We start from the raw sequence: 17,883 nt of genomic DNA, 5'->3' as shown, positions 1-17,883 counted from the left end.
CGATATCCAATACAAACCCCGAATGGCCTTAAAAGCCCAGGTACTGGCAGATGTTATAGCGGAATTCACACCAGAAGATGGGCCCAAGCATGCTACAGATAAGCAGGAAGAAGCCGAATCTACTTGGACGTTATATGTGGATGGGTCTGTCAACGCCCGTGCAAGTGGGGCAGGGCTAGTAATTATCTCCCCAAATGGGAATGCATCAAATATGCACTCAGGTTTGGTTTTAAAGCAACCAACAATGAGGCAGAGTATGAAGCCCTCCTAGCAGGCCTCAGGATGGCGAAAGCTTTGGAAGTTGAACGACTAGTAGCATATACTGACTGTCAACTAATAACTGGACAAGTCCAGGGGGAATATGAAGCCAAGGATGAGAAGATGAAGACCTATTTACATAAGATAGAGGATATCAAGGGCTTTTTTAAGAAGTTTTCTATTCACCGGATTCCCAGAGAAGAGAATACGCAGGCGGACGCCCTGGCTCGATTGGCAACCACAGAGGAAGATAAAGCCATACCCGTGGGATATTTGGATGAGCCTAGCACGGTCTGGGATTGGCCACAGAAAATACACCAGGTGGCCCATGGCATGGAGTGGGCAGAACCCATTATCAGGTACATTGAGAACGAAGAGCTACCCCAGGACCGCATGGAAGCACGAAAGATTAGGATGCGTGCGGCAAAATATTCCCTCGTTGATGGGGTTCTCTACAAGAAGGGATTTTCTCTACCCTACTTGCGTTGTGTCTCCATTGATGAGGCAAATTACATTCTAAAGGACATACATGAAGGCCTTTGTGGAAATCATGCTGGGGGCAGATCATTAGCGCATAAAGCTATCCGACAAGGATACTTTTGGCCTACTATGAGGACAGATGCACTTGAGTTTGTGAAGAAATGTGACAAGTGTTAGAGATTCGCCAATGTCCCAAAACAACCAGCAGAAAAGTTAACCCCTCTTACAGGGCCGTGGCCTTTTGCCCAATGGGGGACAGACCTCATCGGCCCCTTACCCCAAGGGAAGGGACAAACTAAATACGTAATTGTGGCTATCGATTATTTCACCAAATAGGTAGAAGCTGAGCCATTAGCTCATATTAGAGCGAATGAAGTAAAAAAGTTTTTCTGGAAGACAATAATCTGCAGGTTCGGAGCACCAAGGGTAATTGTGACCGATAATGGGAAGCAGTTTGAAAGTGAGCAGTTCCTCGATTTTTGTAATGAACTTGAGATCAAAGTTCATTTCTCCTCTCCTGCCCATCCCCAAGCCAATGCGCAGGTTGAAGTCACGAATAGGACAATATTGAAGATGATCAAGACACGCCTAGAAAAGGCCAAGGGCTTGTGGCCTGAACAACTACCCGGAGTTTTATGGGCCTATCGCACTACCGTAAGAACCCCTACTGGGGAGACCCCTTTTGGGTTAGCTTTTGGAAGTGAAGCTGTGATCCCGGTAGAAACCAAGGTTGCTACCTTCAGAACCAAGTATTTTGAACCTCAACAGACGGAGTGGAACTACGATTAAACCTAGACTTGGTAGAAGAGAAAAGGGAGCAGGCCCAGGTCAAGGTTGCGGCTTACCAGCGGATGATATCCAAGTACTACAATGCCCGAGTCAAGCCAAGGAGGTTCGAGCCAGGAGACCTGGTGCTTCGTGAGGTTACCCCAGCTACTAAGGAAAAGGGGGAAGGAAAGTTAGCTCCCAATTGGGAGGGCCCTTATCGAGTAACCAAAAGCAACAGACCGGGGGCATACTGGTTAGAGTCACTTGGTGGGAGCCAGCTTCCCCACCCGTGGAATGCAGAACATTTGAGGAAATATTACCAGTAGGTACTCATGCCAGGCTGTGTTTTATTATCTCACTTTTAAAAGTGATAGAATGTTTTCAGCCACAATAAAGCAGACCAGTGTGTAACGGATGCTGATATACAACTATCGATTATTATTTTCGATAGGTCTTTAATAAAATGGTTATTCGTATTTATTGCACGTGTTTCTACTGAATTTTATAAGTCACATAAGGACTAGTGACACATTAAGTCCCCTTCTTTATTAAAAGAAGTAAGTGACTTTTCCTTACTAAAGGGACGAGCTAGGTGAAGCTCGTAAAAATATGTTCCTTCGAAAGAAGGACGGGCTGAGTGAAGCCTGGGAAAGTAAAATGAGTTCTGTATAAGAAAACAACAAGTATGGAACAATACCATGAAAGACAAAAGTAGAGCAACTATTCTCTGGATTCAAAGATATTCTGAAAAGTTTTAAAGGAACAACATACTGAGAAATCAAAAAACCTAATATATATATATATATATATATATATATATATATATGACTAATACTATGGAATTCAATCTTCCTCTTCCTCTTCGCTCTCACTTAGAACGTCATACCTAGAAAAGTCTATGTCTTGACGATCTTTGCCGACAAGAGCTTTGAACCGGTCAAAACCATCACAGCAAGCCTTGCCTACGAGCACCTTGAATTCATTAGAATTTTTAAAATTCTCCACGGCAGCTAGCTTCTCGAATTCCAGCTTATCAGAGTATTCTTTGGTAAGTTTCACTTTCTCATCTTGAAAGTTTAATTTTGCATTAGTCAAGTCATCTTCTTTTATTTTAAGTGTAGAAGTAACATCTTCATATTTAGCCTTGAGGGAAGCCATCTCTAGGGAAAGCTTCTCGTATTCTTTGGCGATAACAACAGAGTATGTAGTGCCCTATAAATAAATAAATAGTGGCGAACAGTTAAAAATAAATAAATAAATAAACGAAAAAAAATAGATGCGCATAATAAGGGTAAATTCTCACCTGGCCGATTAGATGAAGAAATTTCTTTGAAAGCTCAGATGCTGGCAGACTCTGCAATCTGGCAGTATCGTCTTTTACTACCATTTTATGTAACCTGTCATTCGCGACATTAGCGTCATCGAGAATCGATTCCCCGTGGGAAAAGGCTTGGTTGGTTGATACTGAACAAAAACTTTCGAAACTAGTAGGAACCCCACCAAATCCGCTGAAACCTAGAGGTACAAGAGTAGGACCTGATAACACTCCAGGGCTTGCGGATGTACCATGATTCCCTTCTCCTACCCTTCGTAATTTTTTGGAAGCAGGAGTAGAAGGGAGATTACTTGACCGGACTTGGGCTAGAAGTCTTTTACTGAGCTTCTTGCCTGCATGAAAAGTAATAAGGGAAATACTTAATGAGATATTAACTAAAAATCAATAAGTTCACATATAAGTATGTTTGTTTTTCTTACCTTTCTCTAAGTGGGTGGAGGTTTCCTTTAAGCTATGAGCTCGTACATACAAATCTAAAGCCTCGTCAGTTATGAGATCGCTAAAGGTCTTTACTGGGTAAGAAGAGGCATTACCAACATGCTCGGCTTCTGGAATGGAGAGGGTTGGTTTGTCCTTAAATTCTGGGAAAAAGAATAATAAGTTGCACATAAAAAATAAATAAAAAAAAAAAATTCCTATTCATGAACAGTACCCGAGGGTACTATTCCCTTGGGTGCAAAAAAAAAAAAAAAAAAAAAAAAAAAAATCCTATTCATGAACAGTACCCTCGGATACTATTCCCTCGGGTGCAAAAAAAAAAAAAAAAAAAAAAAAAAAAAAAAAATCCTATTCATGAATAGTACCCGAGGGTACTATTCCCTCGGGTGCAAAAAAAAAAAAAAAATTCATATTCATGAACAGTACCCCGAGGGTACTATTCCCTCGGGTGCAAAAAAAAAAAAAAAAAAAAAATTATTAATTTGGAAACTATATACAAATAAATCTTATCTATTGGATCTGAATTATTCCAAATAGTTGGAAATTTCCCGTATGCACCGGAAATAAAGAAGAAACGACTCTTCCAACCTTTATTATTTTCAGGGGTTGCGACAAGGAGGAATGTCTTCTTTGATCTACACTGGAAGTACCAAAAATTGTCTTTTTTCTTCTTGGGATAATAAAAATGCAGGAATTGATTTACTGTTAGACGGCCATTGCCACACTTTCCCCAAACAATCAAACAGCCTATAATAATTCTCCATGAATTAGGAGCAATTTGAGAAGGAGCTATCTTCAGATGAGAAAGAATTTCTTCTACAAATGGATGAATCGGAAAACGCAAGCCCGCAGCAAAAGTCGACTCGAAAAAACATATCTCACCCAAACGAATAGAAGAACATCTATCTTCTGGTTTGGGTTTGTGAAGACGAATAGATGAAGGAATGGAATATTTAACTCTACAACTCTGTAAATTCTCATCCTTCATTAAGGATTCTCCTTCACGAGGAGGTTGCTTAGAAAAAGCAGTCCTTGGTCTTGAGGAGTAATCAACACCAGATTCATCAGCATAGTCAGGATCGAGTTCTTCAACACTTTCAGAGGTTGAGTCCTCGGATTGAGATTCAGTATTCAAGTTATTTTTCTGCACGAACATGATGAGGTATCGGATATCGCGAAAATATCGAAACCACTTTGGAATTACACCAATAACCTGGTAGAGACAACTTGACCTAATTACGTATCTACAACGATCCACAATAAACTCACAGTTAGGATCCAGTTTGGAGGATTTCAGACCAAAAAGAAAAGGAAGGTAAATAAATAAATATATATTTATCTATTTATAGGAAAGAAAATTCTTTTTCAAGTAACAGTGAAGTTCTTATAAAGGAGTCCTACTACAATATGGAAGGGGCCTGTAGTAAAAAGGAAACAAATAAAATATAGAAAGTATTTCCTTGGTCCACCACGTACCCAGAAATAGGGGGCAACTGATAGGAAAAAATAACCCTAGCCTATCTTGACTTAACAAAAAAGGGAATTAAATATTGACCTGCCACCAGATTTCTCCAACTCTCAGACGATAATATCTCGTTATTAAGGATAACCATTCTATTAGATAAGAATGATGACAAATCGTATCTAGGATAGGATTTGTCATGGGATAAGTTCAAATCTTATCAAGGATAGGATTTCCACGAGGTAGGCTCCATGGGCTAAGGACGATAGAACTCCCTTATCAAGAATAAGGGAAGTGACTATAAAGACAAAGACGACTCGGGGATAAGGTACACACAAAAAAACTCCTACTAAGCAAATTACGATTAAAATTCTCTATCGAGAATCCTTGCTGACTTGATCGTCGGAGGGTCAACGGCCGGTACCACACCGGTGTTTGACTTTGCCATCCTTATTTTGCAGGAAACGGTGTCGTACTAGACCGCGGCGAAATTCAACCTCAACAATCATGACAACGTTCAAGAAGAGTGAGTAGGGTAGTTCAAAGAGACAACAGTTATAGTTTGGTTAGCTTGCTTTTAGAAATATATATATATATATATATATATTTTCTTTCTTTTCTTTTCTTTTCTTTTCTTCCTTTTTTAAGTTGAGTTTGTCATGGCATAATTTATGAATCACGTTTTCTTGATAAACTAGTTTCGTGCTTAACTAGTTAAGAAGTCACAAATTTATGGAAAAGGCGTCATGGAATATTCAAAAGCGGTGGCTATGGTTAGACTTGTATTGGAATATTATGTTCTATTGTGATAGGATGTTTTGAATTTTAATTTGAATTTTATTTGAAAGGTTAATTTCACTGACATTTCTTTTAAATTTGGCCAAATATCACTTTCAAACATCTTTCAAAAATAACTATCACTCACGTTACAAACTTTTACTCCATTTTCACTCACACACCAAACGAATCTGACACGATATAAAATGACTTAAATACCCTTTGAATTTGTCAAAACAAACTTCAGCCTAAATAATTAAATTAAAAGACTAAAATACCCCTAAAAATTTGTAAATTTTCAAATTACATATATAGATATACACATATGTATAGATACACAGACATAGATACACACAGAGCATCCGTCATCGCTATCGTCCTCGTTGCCACTGCCCATACAACCCCAACCCATCACCAATATATATACACACAGACATAGATACAAACAGAGCATCCGCCATTGCCGCCGCCCACACAATCCCAGCCCATTACCAATATATATACATAGACATAGATATACACACAAAGCATCCGTCATCGCCGTCGTTGCTGCTGCTACCCATACAATCCCAGCCCATCACCAATCGCCGCCGCTTCCACCCACACAATCCAAATCCAAATCCCAACTCATCACCATTTGTCGCCACCACCACCCACACCATCACCAATCTTTGCCGCCACCACCCACACAATCCCAATCCCAACCCATCACCAATCGCCGCCGCCATCACAACCACCATTATCCTAACCCATCACCAATCTCGTTGCTATAATTTGCAAGACTCATTAAACTCTTCGTTAAGCATCTTCAACTTTAGTTTGAGAATCTCACTTTCTTGGCCGCCGAAGTCTATGACCCCTTTTGGTTTTGTGTCTACCCAAACATTATTTTTATCATATGTCGCCGGAATCTGCAAGACCCATCCGCCGCTATCACAACCACCATTGACAACACCATCCATCATCCAATTTTGCAAAACCCATCCTTGAAGTGTTTGTCGCTGCGTCATTGGAATTGGAAGCGGGGCCGCTCTATCAATTTGATCCAACAAAGATTGATATGGTAATCTGATTGATATGATAATCTATGACTTCTCCTCATCTATTTGTTATAATTATGGAGGCGTGGAGGGACGAGAAAGAAAGAGAGAGAAAAAAGAGAGGGAGAGAAAGGCGAGTGTATGGGTCACTGGGTTGTGGTGGTTAGTGGATGAAATAATAAGAGGTATATATGGTAATCTGTTAATTGAGATTAAAAAAATTAGGGGAAAAAATGTCTTTTAAATATTTTTAACGGATTATGTGACGGAAAAGTGAAAATGGACCTAAGTGATAGTTATTTTCGAAAAATGTTTGAAAGTAATATTTTGCCAAACCTGAGGGGGTGTGAGCGAAATTAACCCTTATTTGAAAGTAACAAAAAATGTTTCAACGAGTTGAAAATAATCGCAATTAAATTATCTTTTTACCCCCGTACTAAACACCATAAAAACTGCCACAAATATCGAGAAGAACAAGATATATTATCAAATGTCCCATATTAATAATTAATAAATAAATAAATATGTTTTTATTAACTATAATTTTTCTATTTTCTTTATCTTTTATGATTATTTTAAATTTTAATAATATTTTTTTTATTGTGATTGTTAAATATTTTATTGTATTTAAAAATTATTTTGTTTTTCTTAAAAATTATTATTAATCAATCCCAATTCTGAAAGCACCCAATCGAGTAAAATAAATAAATAGAGTAGTAATATTTACACCGAATACTTGTAATGAATTGTCTAACTTAATAATTTTAATTGATTATTTATATCAAATACAATTAAATAAAAAATTTCACAAAAAAAAATAATAATAATACATTGATGAAACGATTTGGAAAAGGTGTATTATTCAGTGCACTCGGTCGGTGCACGTGACTAATTTGAGCCGTCCATAATAGGATAGGCACGTGATGTGCACGCACTATTGCAAAATTAACCGCATGCACAGTACGGCGGGTCCGAACCCACGCGGTTAAACAATCTGGATAGACAAAAGTACCGTCACTTTAAACTCGGAGATTGCAGCAGAGCCGCCGCCCTCCGACGAACACGACCGTACCTCTAGTGGAATCCATTCCACCAAAACCCATTTTCATGGTCAAGTGTCTACTGTGACCAGAGCGATCTTTGTAGTATCAATCTCTCTTTCTAAATACTCTATTTTGAGCTCACTGGGCGAACGGCATCGTTACAATGGGTGGTCGGTTTTTGTGTTTGGGTTGGCTCCAAATTTATCTTCAGTTTGTTCAACAAAATCTTGAAATTCTTCCAGTTTTTAGGCTCTCTTTTGCGTAGATCTTTGAGAATCACCGCTTCATTGGTATTAGAGAGAGAGAGAAAGAGAGTTCAATGGGATATAATGGTATTCATTCAGCTTAAAATTTCACAGTTTTGTATCTTTAAACAGGAATGCGAAACAGAGCAGTTGCAGAGCTCCAACAATTCATCAATGGCGGCAAGGTCAGTTGCTTCTACACCCAAACTCGGTCTAACATGATAACTTCTGCATTTCCATAAAATCCAAGCTGTCGGTTTTATATCTAGACGAATCTCCTACCATTCGATCCATTGTACCTGCCTTTTTATCCAAATCTCATAGCAATCTCAGCCTTTAAGATCCCATTTCCCTAATTTAAATTTCTTTTAAGGTAAATAATTTAAATTGTTTATTCCACTACCAGGTTAATTTTGTAATCTAAATGTACATAAGGAGAATATTAGAATCATTAGTCCCTAATAGTAATAGAGGTTACTTATCAAAAAATAAATAAAACTTGTAATAGGGGTGACGTCCCGCCACACAATGGGTTAACTTGGGGATCTAAAGAGGGTTAAATATACGCAACCTTACATCTGTATTGGAAGAGGCTGTTTCATTGGTCCTATTATGTATGTTGACCAAGGATTGAAAGTTTGAAACTATAGATTATTTAGAGAGCTTTAAAGATGTAGCGGCAGGCTGTTAATTTCTGAAATTGGTTTATTTGTTAAGATTAGTGGATCGAATAAGATTAATTAGAAGCTTGTTGCGATTTTAACCAAGTTTGATCAGTGAGTTGGTGCAAAATCCAGAAGCTTTCTGTGACATTCCTATAAAATTAACCAGTTTACTATGGAGTTGTAATTTTGGAGAATTTTGAGATTAAGGAAATTGGTTCTGAAGTCTGACCGGTGACTTTTTCTATCCAAGAATACTAAGTCAAAATTTGAAAATTTTGCCTACCTTTTTACACAACCACGCGTTCTCTGTCTCTCATTCTGAGAATACATCACACGTTCAAGCGAATATATAAGGTGTAATTTGTATGTTTAGTTTCAAGTAATTCTCAACTTAATCAATAAGACCTTGCACAATCATGGTAAAGCTAAATATGCCTCTTCAAGTCGCTACCATTAACACAACTTCAAAACCCACCTTTTTCTTCTCTATATTGATGTCCTTCCTTCTCATATTCTCCTATGGATCCATCACAGCAGCTGATAACAAAATCACAAGCATCGGTGCAATCATCGATGTCAATTCCCATAGTGGCAAAGAGCAAAAAACCGCCATACAAATAGCAGTCCAGAACTTCAACAACAAGTCAATGGATCACAAGCTATCTCTCCATTTCTCGAATTTCTCAAACCCCGGCAAAGACCCCCTCGAGGCAGTTTATGCTGGTTAGTTATCTTCCTCTCGAGCCCTTTCTAGCCCATTATCTTTTCTAGTCAAAATATACATGTATACATGTGAAAGCATAAATCTTTTTCCATGAATGTTTTGTCACAGAATAAGATTGAATTAATGTTGTCCGTTTCATATTGATCATTAATAATAATCTGTTTATGGGATTTCTGTATTTTTGTTTCAGCTGATGAATTGATTAAAGAGAATCAAGTTCAAGTGATTTTAGGCATGGAGACATGGAATGAAGCAGCTTTAGTTGCAGAAATTGGGAACAGAGCTGAAGTACCCACTATTTCATTTGCAGCTTCTGCTAGTCCACCACATTTGTCACAGCATCGATGGCCTTTCTTGGTACAAATGGCTACCAACAGCTCCGAAGAAGTGAGTTGCATTGCAGCTATTCTTCACTCCTACAACTGGAAATTGGCGATAGCAATTTATGAAGACGATATGTATGGTGGTAATTCTGAGATGTTAGCTCTTTTTTCTGAGGCACTTCAAACCGTTGGTGTGGAGATTGAGCATCGTTTGGTTTTTCCATCATTCTCTTCTCTTTCTGATCAAGAAGGGTTTGTCCATGAAGAGGTTGCAAAGTTATTGTCCAAACAATCAAGGGTGTTTGTGGTTCTTCAATCATCTGTATCAATGGCTACCCATTTGTTCAAAGAAGCAAAGCAGCTAGGACTAATGGGGCCAGATTCAGTGTGGATAATTACAGACTCTGTTTCAAGTCTCTTGGAGTATGTTAACAATTCTGTTATCTCCTCTATGCAAGGTGCAATAGGAATCAAGACCTATTATTCTGAAGATAGCAAGTCTTACCTAGACTTTAAAGGCCAATTTCGGAGAAGTTTCCTATCAGATTATCCAGAGGAGGATGATTCCATGCCGGGAATTCATGCTCTACGGGCATATGATGGTATTACTAGCATTGGGCACGCTGCGAAGAGAATTGGTAATGGGACTAGTATTTCAAAAATGCTGCTTGACAATATTTTATCCAGCAATTTCACTGGTTTAAGTGGTGATATACGTTTTCATGATGGGAGGCTATCGCATACTATTGGAGTAAGAATCATAAATGTCATTGGAAGAAAGTATAAGGATATTGGCTTTTGGTCATCCAAGTTTGGGTTCTCAGAGAGCCTTGCTATTGAACCAAGTGGAGAGATAATTAGTAGTGGTACTGGTGGTGATAGCATGGAAGATTTGGGCGATGTAGTAAATTCACTGAATTGGCCTGGAAACCTAAAGCGCGTTCCGAAAGGATGGGCAATGCCTACTGATGCAAAGAAAATGAAGATTGGAGTTCCAGGTAGGACCTCTTTTGAGAAATTTGTAAAGGTGGAAGAGACTGGCAATCCAAATAGCCCCTTGTTTTACTCTGGTTTCTGCATTCATGTTTTTGAGGAGGTGTTAAAGATTTTGGAGCAAAGTTATTCCCTACCTTATGAATTTGTGCCCTATAATGGCAGCTACGATGCTTTGGTTGATCATGTCATCAACGAGGTATTGAATCCATCTTTAATTCTCTCTTTTTTCTACCCCTTAACTGGTTTTTGATAGATTAATCACGTGACATATATTTGCTAATATTGCATGGTATATGGAGCAACTTGCACCAAGCAAAACAATGCTGGATTTTTACGATTTGTGTTTCTACATATATAAAAGAGAGCCAAGTCAATTATGTCCACCGCAACTACAGCAAGACTTGGTGATATATATACATATGTAATTATGTACACGCATCTGGTTGAATTTTCTAATAGAATTGCTATGTAGACTTACTAAAATATATAAAGTTGAATTTTCCTACAGTATTGCCCTCTATGTAGGTTTCATATACAGAACACTGAAATATTCTCATCTCTTACACTGCATTTTTTTTTTTCCCTTTTTCTGTAAGACTTTTCCTGACATGTTTTTGTGAGTTTGAATTGGCTAACATGAGACGAAGGGAGATTCTAAAAGCAATGAAGTCAGAATCCATCTTTAACCTTCTCTTTTTCTACCTCTTAACTGGTTTTTATAGACTAATTACATGGTTCATAAGGTACAACCAAATGTTCCTCGTCAACTACCACTTCTTATTACCTTGTTATTCACAAATAATAATAATAATAATAATAATAATAATTAAAAGAAGAATAAGAAGAAGAAAGAAAGAAAAAGAGAGAATCTTTTATATGATGTTACTGTGACATATTGATAAAAGATCAAATGGATGGTCTGATTTTATAAAGAATTATATTTGGTAATATTGCGTGTTATATAGAGCAAATTGCGCCAAACAAAACAAGGCCCACTCTTTATCGTGTTGACACATGTATAGAAGAGAGACTCCAAGTCAAATTTTTCCACGACAACTAGAATAAGACTTGGTGACTTGCAATTCTGTACACACATATTGTTGATTTTTTCTTTAGAATTGCTATGTTGACTCGCTGAAATATATACATATATATATATAGGTTTCATAAAACACTGGAACATTCTCATCTCTTACACTGCAATACTGCATGAACTTTGTTCTTTTTTTTTTTTTTTTCTGAAAGACTTTTCCTGAGATATTTTATGCAAGTTTGAATTGGTCTACATGAGAAGAAGGGAGATTCTAAAAGCAATAAAGCTGGAATTTATCAAAGATGACTCATGAATATTTTTTGCGCTGTTCTGTTATATCTTTTTATTCTTTGGTGGTGATTTTTTTGTTTGCTTCTTCCTTGTGGATCAAACTTGACGACAGAGTTATGATGCTGTCATTGGCGATGTAACAATCCTAGCCAACCGATCAAGATACGTGGAATTCACTCAACCATTCGCTGAATCAGGCTTGTATATGATAGTTCCAGTGAAGTCCGAAGCTCAGAAGGCGTGGATGTTCCTGAAACCATTCACGGCAGAAATGTGGATGGTGACTGGTGCCATTGTGATCTACACAATGGTCATAGTTTGGTTCTTGGAGCATCAATCCAATCCTGAGTTTAGAGGCCCATGGAAAGACCAGCTTGGAATGGCAATGTGGTTCACATTCTCCTCACTTTTCTTTGCTCACAGTAAGAACCATAACACAAACAGACTCTTACAAACATTAGCGTAAATTAACTGTTTTATGCCTCTTAGTAAGATAGTATTTGAATAGTGTTTTCCTTTCTCACACCAGCCCAATCCAAATAAGAAAAAGTTCTCATTGCTCTTTGTTGATTTTGCAGGGGAGAAAATTCACAGCAACCTCACTCGCGTGGTAGTCGTCGTGTGGCTTTTTGTTGTGGTAGTCATAAACTCAAGCTATACTGCCAGCCTCACTTCAATGCTCACTGTCTCCCGACTTGAGCCAAATGTGACGGATATCGAGTGGCTAAGGAGGACTAATGCCCCTGTCGGCTGCGATGGTGATTCATTTGTAAAGGATTACTTGAAGAATGTACTTCACTTCAAATCAGAAAACATAAAAAACGTTAGCAAGGAATATGACTACCCAGGCGAGTTCAAGAGCGGGAATATCACAGCGGCATTTCTTGAAATCCCTTATGCCAAAGTTTTCCTCAAAGAAAACTGCAACAAATACACAGTCAGTGGACCTACCTACAGATTTGGAGGATTGGGTTTTGTAAGTACTCCCCATGACTCTTCACACAATCACACTAGAATACACTTCAAATTTGAAGTTTATTATCGTACAAAAATTTAGATGAAAATGGTTCTTCCAAATACAGGTTCAAGTCTATCATAAGGTCTACCTCATGATCCTTATCATGACCTTATGATTGGTTATTCTTTTGGTGCTTACTTGGTGACCAACATCTATGTATCTACTGAATTAAAATTCAGAAAATTAATTCTTAATACTCTCTATGTGCAGGTATTTCAAAAGGGCTCTCCTATAGCAGCTGATGTGTCCGAAGCCATTCTAAGCCTATCAGAGAATGGCAAGCTAAGGATATTAGAAGAGGATTTGTTCACTTCATCCTTAAATTGTACAAACACTGAAACTAATCAAACTGATAGCTTGAGCCTTCAGAGTTTCTGGGGTCTGTACCTTATCTCAGGTGGCACTTCCACCCTCTGTTTTCTATATTTCCTCTTCCGCTTGGTAAAGAATTATCGACGCCATGAAGGCAACATGAGTACACCAGCTCATAATGGTGTTTGGGGCAAGACAGTTGAACTCGCGCGATACTTTCATAATGGAGGAACTAGGAGGCCTGCAGGGAGAGCTCCAACCCCGCGATTAGATGAATGGAGTTCTTCAAGGTGGGAGTATGTGAGTCCTTCAGATGCTACAGAAGATTGTGAGTCATCCACACCACCTGAACAAATTGAAATTCCTATAGCCACTGATTCCAGTTCAACTTAGAACAAGAATTAAAGACGTAGTTCTATAGAAGGATCAATTGTTCATATGCCAATATGTACATGTTTACTGTAGTACATATTTTTGCTTTTCTACCATACGGTCACAAAAACAAGTTTTTATAGTTCTAATTTAGTTATTGTTTTATTGAAATGAAAAAAATATATATGCTGTCTAGTTGAACACTGACTTCATGATGTAAGGAATTTAACAATGTAAATGAATAGAAAATACTTTATTCTTTTAGACTCAAATGTAGAAGTGAAGCAAGCATTGAAAATGGCCCAACTGTCATTCAAAAAGTCTCTCACACTCTTATTATTCATTTTTATTGATGGTTTTCTAGATGTGTGCATAATTCTCTCAAGATTGAGATACAACTGTCCTTACTTCATGGCCAAAGTAGATATGATATGAGCATTTCAAAAGGAATTTGCAATTTATTCAATATATATATATAATATTATATGTTAGTGGATTCTACTGCTATAGTTTTATACTCCGCAAATTATATGTGTCTAGGTCAGTCCCAATGTTGTAAGTTGTAACTCGACGCACATAGTTTATTTATGTTAAAAATGAAATAGAATTGTTATTCTAAAATTTTTGTATTTTACAATTATCTGAAAAGTAATGTAACACCTCGCGGATAATTTTATCAATTTCTTATTACAAAATGAAATGGGGTTGTAAGTGTGAAAAATGGAGTGCCACTATACAGTGTCCAACTCCAAGGTAACCTCAACCGGATTGGGGATATTTTATTCCAGAACCGGGAGAACTAAAAACAAGAAGCCAAACGGACCCATCCGACATGGTTAGAACCTTGGATATAATGCCCTACGCTAACGTTCGCAGGAAGCACACGACTTGTGTTTTGCCGGCGAGAAAGGGCATAATCAAAGAACGATGAGGGCCGTCGTTCAGCGAGTGGCCTCTGCCAGTGTTGAGGTCGGTGACAATTAAATACAACTCCCCCTCACTCTCTTTTTCTCTCTCTCTAAGCTGAAGATGGCATTTGCAGGTCGAAGGGCGCACTATATCGGAGATTGGGCCGGGTCTTCTCGTCCTCGTCGGCCTTCACGATTCCGATGCCGACTCCGATGCTGATTATATGTAATTTCCCAACTTTTCCAATTCTTTGTTCTTACTTCTTTTTCAATTTATAATATCAAATATAAATTTCAGTGAATTAAAGAAAATTGATAACTCAAACCAATAAATCTGTGCAGATGTCGAAAAGTACTGAATATGAGATTATTTCCAAATGAAAAAACAGGGAAAACGTGGGACCAAAATGTAAGAGCTTTTTCTATTTACACACGGATATATATATATGTGTGTGTGTGTGTGTCTGTAACTCTCTTCTGGTCCTGATTTATTATTTATTTATTTATTTATTTTTTTTTTTGTGTTTGATAAATTATTATTTTTCATGATTTTGTTTTATTTACAGGTAATGCAGAGAGATTATGGTGTTCTACTAGGTAGTTGAAGATAAGTTTTAATTAATTTGTTATGATTGTTAATTTGATTGTTGAATCAATGAATAATGTTTATATTATGTATTTACTGTTAATTTTATATTGCGAACAAGTACATCAAAATGAATGGCATAAGCAAAATAGAGTTTTTATTTATTTGTCTAAACCGAAAACTCCAATTGTCTAACTCTTTGGCTGTCCCATGTTTCTTTGAAGTTGCAAAACTCACAAGCACTGCACATGTGATTATTCTAGATAACAATATATATATATATATATATATATATATATATATATATATATATATATAGAAATTAGTGTTTAGATATATGCATTCCGTAGTTTCTAATGCTTTTTGGGTGTTACAGTCAGTCAGTTTACATTGTATGGGATTTTGAAGGGTAACAAGCCAGATTTTCATGTTGCTATGTCACCCGAGAGAGCAAAACCTTTCTATGCTTCTCTAGTTGATAAATTCCAGAAGTCCTACAACCCCGATGCAGTAAAAGGTAAAAGTGCTTTTCGTATTGTTTGCTTACTGTTGTTCTTCAATATGGCTACAAATTTGTATCTACTTTGTTGAAGTTATTCATTTACTTGATACTTTTTTGTATAATGTTTTGTATATAAAACATCAACTGCAGAACTAGTTAGTTCTTTTGGATTATGTATTGAATAGAATATTGGTGTTGGTGGATAATAATATCATAGAGCATAGTCTATTTGCAGGTCTAGAAACATCTTGAGACAGAATAGATCTTGCTAAAAGAAACTGCTGCCATTTCAATCGGTTTCATTACGTGCATTCATATTAATTTATTATTGTTTTTTTTGTTTTTATTTTTGTTGTTGGGGGAGTGGGGTTGAGGGTGGTGCATTTTGTGCTAAATTAAAATTGTGCCTACAGAAATTCATGGACATATATTATTAGATCAATTTGATATTATTTTCCTACCCATTATGTCCGCAACTTCTCTTGTGACCAACGTTCCCAACCATATTGAAATAGAATTGATTATTCCTGTAGATTGTTCCTCCCGCCAAGTTGTATAGGATTTTCTCTACTCTCATCCACATCTCTGCGTTTTTCTCTATCCTGCCTGGTTGAATTGGGTGCCAATTGGATGATTTAGTGCAAATAACTTGGAGGTTTCGACCGCTGGACACAACCTGTTGCATTTAATAAATCACACAAGAAAGGAGGGAATCTTGGTATCAAGTCTGTTATATGATTGAGGTGGTGTCTTGCACTGTCAAGTATCAAGTTAGGTAAATCCTTTTTTCATTTTTGTTAATTTGGCTGTTGTTCAATGTTTCTCTAAATTTTGCAACATTTGATTCAAATGATCTATAAAGTGAAATTTAGGACTTTAACAATAACGTATTCAAATAACAAGCCAGACCGTACAACAGGAATGATCTCAGGTTAAGGTTAATTAAAATTCAGTTGGCATTATGTTTGTTAAGCTTAATGAGCTTGTATATGTTACATTACAGTAATGTAGGTATACCATACTATTAGTCAGCAGGATGATATAGAAATATTGTTACGCCATACATTCATTGAAGAAAGACATGTTAATTTAATGCAGGTATATAACTATATATATATACGTATATATATTGAAGAAAGACATGTTAATTTCATGCAGGTAAATGACTGCAAACTTCTTATTAATCCTTTTCTAAAATATGTACCATTGCATATTTGGTATTGATTCCTTTTTATCCTCTTACCACAGATGGTATATTTGGAGCAATGATGAAGGTGAGGGAACCATAACACTGTTTCTGAATAGCACTAGAATGTATTGTTACTATTATTAGCGTTACTAGTAGTAGTCACAAGGGGAGAGGGGTGGAAGGGCAGAATTTTTTTGGGGCACTATTCTAACAAGATTTTCTGATTGTTGGAAGGTCAACCTGGTTAATGACGGCCCAGTTACAATGCAGCTTGACTCGTCACAACCGTCCAAGTGAGTTCGTACCACAACCAATTCGGACCTTATGTGATTTCCATGCAATGTGCTCATACTTCATACTGTAGTTAAGATGGTTCCACAATTGCTGCCTTATTTCACCATTTCAGGAATGCAAATGATGCAGTTGAAGAACCATAAATGGCTTGATAGGCTTCCGCTGTCGGATTAACTAAAAGGTTCAGTTTTGGCTAGAATGACCGATTCGGATACAGGTTCCTTGTATGTGCCATAATGTTCTTGGTAGCCTGGAGTAAACGCCATGAGTTCTTTAATCATAGCTGTTCTCCAACTAAAATAATTATTTGCAGTTTGAACAACCCTTTTTATCTCAGAAATTATGCTTGGTTGCTTTGCTGGATTTTCCATATTTGAAATAAGATGTCTTTCAATGCTTCTTTTTGCTCAAAATTTTGAGACATCAGAAAAGGTTGGCATCCCAGGAATTGGAAAGAAAAAAGAGATATCAACTTGCTTCTTGCAGACTTTTTGTGAGCTTCTTGAATTCATCATATTTTGATTGATGCTATATTTAGTAGAACTGAATCGGAGATTTGAATTTGGAATTGAAGGAAATTTTAATTTTAAGTTAGAACTTAATTTTCTCCAATTCAAATTCAAGTTTGAAATAAATTTCTTCCAATTCTAAATTCCCCAACTTGGTGCTCCCAAATGTAGCAAACGCTCACCATGATGCAAGGACTATATGAACATATCATGCACTAAGACCGACAAATGTAAAATCATTTTCTGGAACTTTTTTGCCTTACTGTGGTTAGTTGAAATCTCATAGCTTCAATTATTGTTCAACAAGCTTTATA

General features: G+C 37.1%; 3 protein-coding genes across 4 annotated transcripts; all 3 read left to right on the top strand.

Annotated features, from left to right (window-relative positions):
- Positions 1-282: 282 nt before the first annotated feature.
- Positions 283-1,527, top strand: LOC132278978 (uncharacterized). Its single transcript, XM_059780897.1, has 2 exons — positions 283-908; positions 1,149-1,527. Exons 1-2 carry the CDS (start codon positions 283-285, stop codon positions 1,525-1,527), a joined length of 1,005 nt encoding a protein of 334 aa, XP_059636880.1.
- A 7,359-nt stretch (positions 1,528-8,886) lies between these two features.
- LOC132309537 (glutamate receptor 2.7-like) lies at positions 8,887-13,879 on the top strand. The gene is made up of 5 exons (XM_059807836.1): positions 8,887-9,235; positions 9,427-10,751; positions 11,992-12,301; positions 12,458-12,855; positions 13,108-13,879. The coding sequence occupies exons 1-5, from the start codon at positions 8,929-8,931 to the stop codon at positions 13,600-13,602; spliced, it is 2,835 nt and encodes a 944-aa protein (XP_059663819.1). The 5' UTR covers positions 8,887-8,928; the 3' UTR covers positions 13,603-13,879.
- On the top strand, positions 13,410-17,473 carry LOC132309564 (uncharacterized). Of its 2 annotated transcripts, none has more exons than XM_059807860.1 (9): positions 13,410-13,537; positions 14,458-14,550; positions 14,624-14,715; positions 14,832-14,898; positions 15,056-15,086; positions 15,452-15,592; positions 16,826-16,851; positions 17,001-17,059; positions 17,173-17,473. In XM_059807860.1, exons 1-9 carry the CDS (start codon positions 13,523-13,525, stop codon positions 17,201-17,203), a joined length of 555 nt encoding a protein of 184 aa, XP_059663843.1. In that variant the 5' UTR covers positions 13,410-13,522; the 3' UTR covers positions 17,204-17,473. The 2 variants fall into 2 exon arrangements, with proteins under 2 accessions (XP_059663843.1, XP_059663849.1); XM_059807866.1 differs by having other exon boundaries at positions 17,001-17,063.
- The last annotated feature ends 410 nt before the right edge of the window (positions 17,474-17,883 follow it).

The sequence above is a fragment of the Cornus florida genome, unplaced genomic scaffold (genome assembly GCF_030987335.1).
Source record: "Cornus florida cultivar Cherokee Brave unplaced genomic scaffold, ASM3098733v1 CherokeeBrave_3.0.0_Hap2_Chr01, whole genome shotgun sequence".
NCBI lineage: Eukaryota > Viridiplantae > Streptophyta > Magnoliopsida > Cornales > Cornaceae > Cornus > Cornus florida.
The sequence above is the reverse complement of the archived record's forward strand: the minus strand, read 5'-3'. Positions and strand labels throughout refer to the sequence as shown.